The sequence below is a fragment of the Helianthus annuus genome, chromosome 17 (genome assembly GCF_002127325.2).
Source record: "Helianthus annuus cultivar XRQ/B chromosome 17, HanXRQr2.0-SUNRISE, whole genome shotgun sequence".
Lineage (NCBI taxonomy): Eukaryota > Viridiplantae > Streptophyta > Magnoliopsida > Asterales > Asteraceae > Helianthus > Helianthus annuus.
Genome location: NC_035449.2, coordinates 122531844 through 122541522, shown reverse-complemented (window position 1 = coordinate 122541522; position 9679 = coordinate 122531844). Strand labels below are relative to the sequence as shown.

The following is a 9679-nucleotide window of genomic DNA, read 5'->3' as shown; positions in this document are numbered from 1 at the left end:
GGATGCCCGAGTCAAAAGTTATATCGATTTAAAGTTGGTATATGATAAAAATGGTGTTGGGCTGATATACAGCTCCAGCCAACAAACTTTCTGTCCAAAACGGGGCTTCGCGCCCCGCCACGGCCAAATAGACTCACCGTCGCGCGGCGCGACGGCCGTGGCGGGCCGCGACCGATGGTACAAACACGTTCGCGGGGCGCGACCGCCCCATTTTGTTGGAATTTTGCTTGCTTGTCAATGTTAAACCATTGAACTTGTTATTCTTGATTTTAAGGTGTCAAATCTAATTATTTATTTGGTTTTGACCGTAGGTGATGTTGCACCTAATACGGATGGCGATCAAGCAACACTCAAGAACCGAACGCACCAAACAAAGCGTCCGCATTTGATCTATTTTGTTTTAGTAACATGTAAACACTTGAAATTATGTTTGAAAGTTCATCTAGTACGATGATGACTTGACTATTTTGATCAAATATGATCTCAAAACTAAGAAAATTTATGTAAGCTCGATAATTTTGTACTAAATGCATGTTATATGTTATCAATTCTGTTACTTTTAAGCCGGGTTTTACAGTATACTATATAATGTTTATCATAAGAGTTTTCTTGTTTATCATAAGTGTTTCCTGTGCGTTGAAGTCGCGAAGCGCGTGTGCTTTTATGTATACACTGTACACACATAACGTATATACTACTTTTAATGTTTTCAGGTTTGAATTATGTTCTCGGCCCATAGTGTCAACTCCGCTGCAACGCACGAGTTTTACACTAATTACATGTGAAGAACAAGAAGTCTTGGACAGTTGGACTTATGTATTAAGTATGTTGACTAAGTCAACAACATCCAATTATATCTTTATGGATTTAGACTTTGTATAAATGCCATAATAGCTCCTCAGCTTGCTAAATATCTCTTTTCAAACTATTTTTTTTAATTGAACATTACATGGGCATCTAGAAAACATCACACAACAATGTGCTTCAAAACATCAAGTTTCTCAAATGACAAAATGTTACACGACAATTTTGTAAAAAGTACATATAGACTTGTGCTTCAAAACACAATTCGTTATTCCTACATTTCGCAAAATCTAACACGACAGTCGTTAGATTACCATGGTCAAGACCGACAGACAATCATAAACCCAGATATGAAAATGCTAATATTTGTATTTTAAATTTAAATGGCAAATTAAAGAAAAAAATCATAGAACAAGATAAGTTGCACACCAACAAAACATCTTAGTTTAGAGACAATGAACATGTCAAAATATCATAAAATGAGCTCAAAATGTGAGCATTATTGTGTAAAATCTTTGACATCAAGTGGCTCATACCATTGAGGACCAAATCCAGCAGCTCTTCTTGCCGACTCATTGAAAGGAGGCTTCAATGGACCCCTAAAATATGACCTCACAACCTCATGAAACTTGTTAATCACTTCATCGTCACTTTCTTCACCTCCACGTGATCGTGAACAAAGATATTTAAACCACTTAACTCCGGCGGCACAATGAGTGATTTCTTCAGGGTATATCACTTTCTCTAGTAATTCAGCTGTTTGGTTATCGCCTCCATTACGAAAACGAGAAATGGTAGTAGGTAGCACATCCAGTCCTCCTGCCTGTGATTTAATTAACTCTATGATGTCATCAATATCATCAATGTTTGGTAGTGCTTAAAGGGGTAAAGGGGAACTGTCTCGGGTTCTTAGTTCAGTTGATATTGACGTGGGCATTTTTGGAATTATGGGAAAGTAGTATAACTATTTAATGCATGAAGATAAAATGAGAAAGGTAACATAAGATGATGATCAACGACAGGAGTACCTCATGAACACAATGCTCTACTGCAAGGCGTGCAAATAGGTCTTTTGAAGTTGCAACAGCTGAATCCCACAAACCGTCATGAGCCGGTAGAGCTCCATAATAAGAACCCAATTCCTCAAGCCGGGCTGCAAGAAGAGTGAAATGACGGCCTTCATCTTGTGCAACTCTTACAAAATCATCAAAGAACTCTCTTGGCATCGACTCTTGCTTACCAAAACGCGCAATGATATCCTGTTTAAATAGTATACGCAAACACTCACATAAATCATATAACACATTTGCATTTTGCAACCGTTATCAATCGCTACAAACACCTAGAAGAAGTTCTGGAATATAGTACCCAAGACAAATCAATGGCCCAGCTTTCACTATGCACAAGGCTGTGCACAATGGCCTGTCTGCTTTGTAAGCTTCCGGCTTTCCCAAGCTTCGGCATGTCCTGTTAAATTTTAACTTAGTTATCATACAAATGGTACAATATTCGTGTTCTTCATTAAATTCACAAAATGATAACATGGGTCACGTAAACACGGTGATGGTCAGTTACACTGGTGGTAGTCAATCAGATGTGATGTTGTGTCATTTACACAAACTAGAAGTGCAACCTGCCGCGATGCGGCAGGGGTTGAATTTATATTTCTAGTCAGCCAACATCAGGACACGTAAACTGTTCATAAAATGCGTTTAAATGCTCATATGAATGATTCTCTGGCATCACTTTGAAATCTGGCTTATATGGTAAAGTTGCAATTTGGCAGGGTCGTCTCCGAAAATCTTCGAAAATCTGTGGGCCCCGTGCAAAGATAAAATACGGGCCCCTAAAATATAAACTTTTCAAAAAGAATATATAAAAAAAGTTTAAAATATATAAGAATGAGTTAAAATTTTGTGGAATCACCCGTATGTTGCGGCAGACTACTTTTTTACGTGGAAATGTAGATAAAAAGTACATCACATACGGAATAGTTACGTCGTAAATTTAAAAATTGTTATTTACGATTATGTAAAATCATCGTAACCTATCCAAATTTATTTAAGAAAATACACAAAGTTGAAAGAGAAAAAACAAAATAAGACTTTTTTCATATAAAAAGCTATCAAGATTAGAACCCAAGATTTGCTCACAAATAAAGTGACATGAGAACCACCAGATCATGCACCTCATCATGTCATTTTTCAATTCAGTACTTACATATTCTAAGTTCTACTAGGTAATGTTATTTAAAAATATATTTTTGGGCCCTCGGAAGGTTTAGGCCTTGAGCTGTCGCCCACCCTGCACCCCCTCCGGACCGGCCCTGCAACTTGGAATTCCCTCTCATGCCAATCGAAAAATCAACAAAATAATAAATATACATTTAAATTGAAAGGAAAGTAAAGATTATCAACTGTGGTCTAGTTGACCCGTATGCCAGGCTCTTAAACTTCCGTTCACCACCGTCCCCATGCTTCCCACGTGGGCCCATTTTGTCAACCGTGAATAAAACATAACTAAAAACCCAAATGCTTCCCATGCGCTAACAATTTCGCAAGATCTTGCTTTAAAAACCTCTGTTTTGCCTCCTTTCTCCTCCGCAACACTGCCATTCGCGTCATCATCGGATTAATCTACGATTTGCTTCAAAAATACGCTCGATTTCGTTGGTACCAGTTCGCTTAATTGCGGTACCAGCTTTTGCTTCAAACTGTAAATGTTTCACCATCTTGGTGTAATTTTCATGCTTCACTTTTTAAACACATGCGCCCTCCCACACACACGCATACATACATACAGTTAAAACATCAGTTCAGCTAGCTAAGTGTAAAACAAAATTATGCATGGAGTAAATGTTGGGTTTTCGTGGTGATCGGTTAAAATTTTATTTATCAAAAACCCGGTTCAATAAATAATAGTTAATTAATTAAACGAGTTAATTAATAAAACACAATGGAAATATAAACTATTGATCAACAAGATGAAACCCGACAAGATCTGGTTACATGCAAATACGAGCATAGTGAAAAATATTTAACTACCGATGAGAAAGATATACCTCGGTTAATGACTAACCGGTCGAGACACCGAGGTTCAACGAACAAGTGCTAGTAAACGAACCAACAAAACGCGACGAGTGAGGTGGCGCCAAGCGGCGGCCAACCGCGGCAAACAGCGGCGGCAGCCGTGACAATTAGCGGCGGCAGGGCAGAGGCGGGACGGCGGAGGCGGGGGCGGCGACGACGGCCCGTGGCGGTGGCCGGTTGTGTATGTGGTGTTGTTGAGAGCATTTTGTATTCTACATTTTTGTTAATCGAACTCTTCTCATAAAAAATGCAAGAACCAAAAAAATATATAAAAGGTATGGACCTTGTGCATGTTAGCCAAGTGTCACACCATGCATAATGCATGTGTTCTAATTGGCCAAAAGTTAGGTGCATGACAAGTGGCAGTAGGTGGACGCATGTATGACATGTGGCGCAGCAAAGGTGCATGTGCGACAAGTGGCGTAAGGTGAGTATTCTCGTGTCACCCGGTCCATGTACCCGTCTCTCAGTTAATACCCACTTATGATCATAAATATAATTATGATCTGTCTCGTATGTTGTTCGTAATTACCAGTTAAACAGGTTAAGTGGATTTTAGTTCGTTGCCCAAGGTGTAACTCTTACGGGTCAAGACCCGGTCGGCAGCGTTGACTTATCGAACCAGACATAATATCTAACAGCTCCCACTTGGACGGTCTCTGATAAGATCTCAACGCAGACAGCCAGCAGTGTTCTAGCTACACATAGTTGCCTCCAATAGGTCATGACACTTTAAAGTCATTAACCAAGTTATCTCCTCTTTAACAATGGCTTGCTACATGAAGAAAGACTTATGGCAATCTTCGTCATCTATCCTTTCTGTAAAAGACATCAATTGAACAATAAGACATGGATCAGATTCAATCTCACATGGTGTTCAATCATTATCGTTCTCGTTTATAGAGTCAAAGTGGTCCAATCAAACACACAGTAAGTTTGGGTAAGGCCTTACACTTCACCAGTTTGAATCAACGAGGGCGCCCAGATGTCTAACTGTTACATATAATGTAAGAGTACAGAATCCCATCTTGACTACATACAACTCCCACTGAACTTCAGAACCACTCCTAACCAATGCCTTTATGACTGGCAGTTACGCGACAACGTTGGACACTGATCAAAGAATAGTCTTTAGTAAACGAAAGTTCTAGTATGTATCTCAGGTCAGAGGATACTAAATGAGTATACCAAAATCAAATACATCTTGTGAGCAAGATCCATGAAGATGATTTGATGCGAGTTACATCCAACGTCATTCACAATGAGGTTTGTGAGTTTGGAAGTCAACGCCTTGAGTCCAAAGTCAGAATAGTCTTAATTCAGATTTGTTCCCACGAGTCTGATCGACTATGGATAATTTAGAATACAAGATTCATGGATTAAATGTATCAAAATCGAACACAGTTGTAAGATTCAAACTTTGCATTTAGCCAGTAAATCAAAGGTGAATTCAAAAGGTACAACTGTTTGAATGTTCGTACATCCAAATACTAAATCAAAACAAATAGTTATCTAATCGAAGACCGATAGCTTATCCGGAGTCATCGGTTTAGTGAACGGGTCTGTTAGGTTTTGATCTGTGTCTATTTTTGCTTATTAAGATGTCTCCTCGTTCCAATACTTCTTGTATATAGTGGAACTTTCTTAGAATGTGCTTAACCCTGTGATCCGGGCTCCTTGGTTTGAGCAATAATTCCTGTGTTATCACAGAATACCTAGATTGGTTTCTGAATACTTGAAACCACATCGGGGACGTTGATGAACTACTTCATCCAAGCAGATTCTTCCACAGCATCTGATGCAACTATACATTCGGATTCGGTGGCTGAATCCGCCACTATACTCTATTTGGAGCTTTTTCCAATAGACAGCCCCTCCATTGAGAGTGAATACGAATCCTAATTGTGAGCGAGAATCATCTCGGTCACTTTGGAAGTACTTTTATCTTTCTGTCAAGCTGGTTTTTAGTCATGGTTTCTAGTCATGGTTCTGAAAGGGCCGTATACATCATGTGAATGAGTTCTAGAAGACCATTGATCCGTTCACCAACATCGGTGAAGGGGTGCTTTGTGAGTTTGCCAACTAAGCAAGATTCGTAATCATCAAAGGAGTCCTATCTAGTGGATTCAAGAATCCCCTTGGACTGGAGTCATTTTATGCGTGCCTTACTTATGTGGCCAAGTCTACAATGCCATAAACATGTTTCATTTATGCCAGCTTTGTTACATTTAGAAAGATGATATATGTTATTACTTGTTTGAACATCATTCTCATAAATACCATTTCAAGGTTTAGCCTCAAAATAAAAGACATCATTCAAGTAGGCTAAAATAGAAAAACCATTAAAATGTACTTGAATCCTTGTTCAAACAGTGAAGAAACTGAAATGATGTTTCTGGTCAAACCAGGTGCATTTAAACAGTTATTTAAAGTGACTACAAGGCCAGGGGAACATGAAAAAAACAAAATATTCCAGTTACAAGAACTGGAACTCTCTTTCCATTACCAACTATGAGTTCCAGGTGGCCTTGTTTCGGTTTCTTCCACTTTTCAGGCTCCTGCAAAACATTAACGATGTGATAACCACATCCGGTATCAAATACCTATGTATTGCTAGAAACAGTGAAAAGTTTGATAACATAAATGAGAATATTAGAAGAAGTGCCAATGTTATTGGCCTTGTTCATCTTCAGCTTGGCTAGATATTGTGGGCAGTTTCCCTTCCAGTGCCCATTTGGTTACATTCGAAGCACTGACGCTCCTAGGAGTGTGTGGTTTTGCAACATGCTTGTTGTTGGTGGCATTTCTGGCAGTAACAACAACTTTTCTCTTGCCTTTGCTCTTATGTTTCCTTTTCTTGTTATTGGGCTTCTTAACACCACCAGATTTGACCATTAGAACTTGGTTGGTTTTGTGGAATAACCAAGTTTGTTCATCTGGTCAATGTATCCTTTCATCTTTTAGCACATGAGTACTGATACATGATCCTTCTCGCATTTTACAGCTTATGAGCTGTTTCATGGTGTCATATCGCTCCTGTCGGGCTTGTTTCTGGAACATGCCTTTCAGTTGCTTGATCTTGTCATAAGCATCCTTATCTTCCATGTTCTTCTGAAGTTCAGAAGACATGGTGGCTTTCATAAGGCAGGCTACCTCAACGGCATTCTCGTTATGTTTCTCCAGTGCCTTGCGAGCAGTAGTAGAATTACTTTCAGGCTCGGTAGGGACTGGGCCATCTAAGATATATAACTTTTCCTCCATTTTGAGAACTATTCGCAGATTGTGGTGCCATGCGAGAAGGTTGGTGTTATTAAAAAAAATTATTTCTTTTCCTTTTCAAGTATAGACTTGAAAATGAAGGAGTTGTTTTCATTAGACATCTGTTATATAAGCAAGGTGATTTTAATTAGTATTTTCGATGTATATCTCCTTATTACGTGAGGTGTGATGATAAGGAATGAGAATCCGGTTAGAAGCTCTTTCTAAAGGCGGCTGGGGCACGCAACATTAGCAAGAGGTTCAAGCGGACTGACAACGATTGTCAATTGTGAGAAAAGCACAACTCCCGAGGTTTATGAGGCTGCGAGGATAACCTATTGTCCTTGCATTGATATGTTTGGCCTCATCTATGCCACTTTTGTTCTCGAGACAGTTGGGGCACGTAAACACGAGAAGAAAAGTAATAGTCGTCCTAAAACGGTCACATATGGAAGGGTCGGATGTGTCGACGAAGCCTTGCACCTTGGAAGGATAAACTAGACACCATGTGTCATGCTGTGGCTCCAACACTGATGGTTCACATTATGCCCCAAGTGTTACTAGTAGTAGGATGGCATAAACTATTGATTTTAATTTTTACCAAATAGGGTCGTTATAGTCGGTTTTAATTTAGATATTAAATTTGCGACACAACCAAAAGACCCTTTCACCTCTCGGGACAATTAGTTTTAGATAATCTATAAAACTAAGTTTGTCGCGACTTGAAATAACCATTTTTAATTTAATAGAAAACTATTAAGTTAATAGTTTTGGAAAATAAAAAAACTAGTTTAATTTGTAAAACTTAATTGGTTATTATTTGTTTCAAAAACAACCTTTGTTTTATAACAAAAACTTTAACAAGTTGTAAAAACAATTTAGAACTTGTTTTAATGTGATTGTTTTTAATATTTTAAAACTCCTTGTAAAATCATGTTGGTATTTAGGTTGGTTACGTTATAACAATTTATAAAATAAAAGCAACCACAATAGCAAGATAAATATGTAAATCCATATGGCCAAAATTGTTCGATCTTGCTAGAGCCAAATGACAAGATCAAACGGGTCACGGGGTCACAACACACAAACAACCACAAGGATGGACTTGAGTGCATTTTGTTGTCTTGAGCAACTCCCACTAACTCCAAGACTCCTCTTGGCATTCGGTTTTGCTTCGGGTCTTCGTATCAACAATATTTAACAAGTAAATACAATAAAGACAAAAAAAGGCCTATCTATTACAACTTTGAACCACAAGACGGGCCAAAACCATAAACTAATCTATTACAACTTTGAACCATCTCGGTAGCCAAAAATAATAATTACAAAACCGAATAAAATATACAACTACAAAAAAAAGGTCAGGCCGGATTTACACATCGCACAACAATCACAAAATAAACCGGACAATGTTTTGGTCAAGCAAAACAAATAAAAATCGACCAAAATAAAAGTGGCCTTGAAAATACTTAGATCATAAACTTTAAATAAATAAAGTCTGTGTTCTAATTCCGGTTAAAAGGACCGGTACCGACTCGTATGTTGTAACCAAGGCTTTGATACCACTGTTGGGTTCTCGTGGTGATCGGTTAAAATTTTATTTATCAAAAACCCGATTCAATAAATAATAGTTAATTAATTAAACGAGTTAATTAATAAAACGCAGTGGAAATATAAACTAATGATCAACAAGACGAAACCCGACAGGATCCAGTTACATGCAAATACGAGCACAGTGAAAAATATTTAACTACCGATGAGAAAGATATACCTCGGTTAATGACTAACCGGTCGAGACACCGAGGTCCAACGAACAACTGCTAGTAAACGAACCAACAAAACGCGACGAGGGAGGTGGCGACAAGCGGTGGCCAACCCCGGCAAACAGCGGCGGCAGCTGCGGCAATCAGCGGCGGTAGGGCAGAGGCGGGACGGCGGAGGCGGGGGCGGCGACAACAGCCCGCGGCGGCGGCCGGTTGTGTATGTGGTGTTGTTGAGAGCATTATGTATTCTACATTTTTGTTAATCCAACTCTTCTCATAAAAAAATGCAAGAACCAAAAAATATATAAAAGGTATGGACCTTGTGCATGTTAGTCAAGTGTCACACCATGCATAATGCATGTGTTCTGATTGGCCAAAAGTTAGGTACATGACAAGTGGCGGTAGATGGACACATGTATGACATGTGGCGCAGCAAAGGTGCATGTGCGATAAGTGGCGTAGGGTGAGTATTCTCATGTTACCCGGTCCATGTACCCGTCTCTCAGTTAATACCCGCTTATGATCATAAATATAATTATGATCTATCTCGTATGTTGTTCGTAATTACTAGTTAAACAGGTTAAGTGGATTTTAGTTCGTTGCTCAAGGTGTAGCTCTTACGGGTCATGACCCGGTCGGCAGCGTTGACTTATCGAACCAGACATAATATCTAACAGTAAATGCATATCGATATTAAAATTATCTATACACCTTGCACTTTACATGGAAGTTTGGCTGTCTTATTTGAGAATACATTACATTATA

At 38.9% G+C, this 9679-nt stretch overlaps 1 protein-coding gene across 1 annotated transcript; it reads right to left on the bottom strand.

Annotated features, from left to right (window-relative positions):
• Nucleotides 1-1195: 1195 nt before the first annotated feature.
• LOC110924674 lies at nt 1196-7154 on the bottom strand. The gene is made up of 6 exons (XM_022168665.1): nt 6896-7154; nt 6636-6829; nt 6374-6451; nt 2173-2271; nt 1833-2063; nt 1196-1627 (listed from the first exon to the last, which is right to left on the bottom strand). The coding sequence occupies exons 1-6, from the start codon at nt 7152-7154 to the stop codon at nt 1304-1306; spliced, it is 1185 nt and encodes a 394-aa protein (XP_022024357.1). The 3' UTR covers nt 1196-1303.
• Between the last annotated feature and the right edge of the window lie 2525 nt (nt 7155-9679).

Bases quoted from the DNA above. Each gene is read 5' to 3' on its own strand.
- LOC110924674 (XM_022168665.1), bottom strand. From the start codon at position 7,154: ATGGAGGAAAAGTTATATATCTTAGATGGCCCAGTCCCTACCGAGCCT. The intron at 6,830-6,895 runs GTAAAATGCGAG...TACATTGACCAG, and splicing joins CATGAAACAGCTCATAAGCT to ATGAACAAACTTGGTTATTC. The intron at 2,272-6,373 runs GTAACTGGAATA...AAAATTTAACAG, and splicing joins GAAAGAGAGTTCCAGTTCTT to GACATGCCGAAGCTTGGGAA.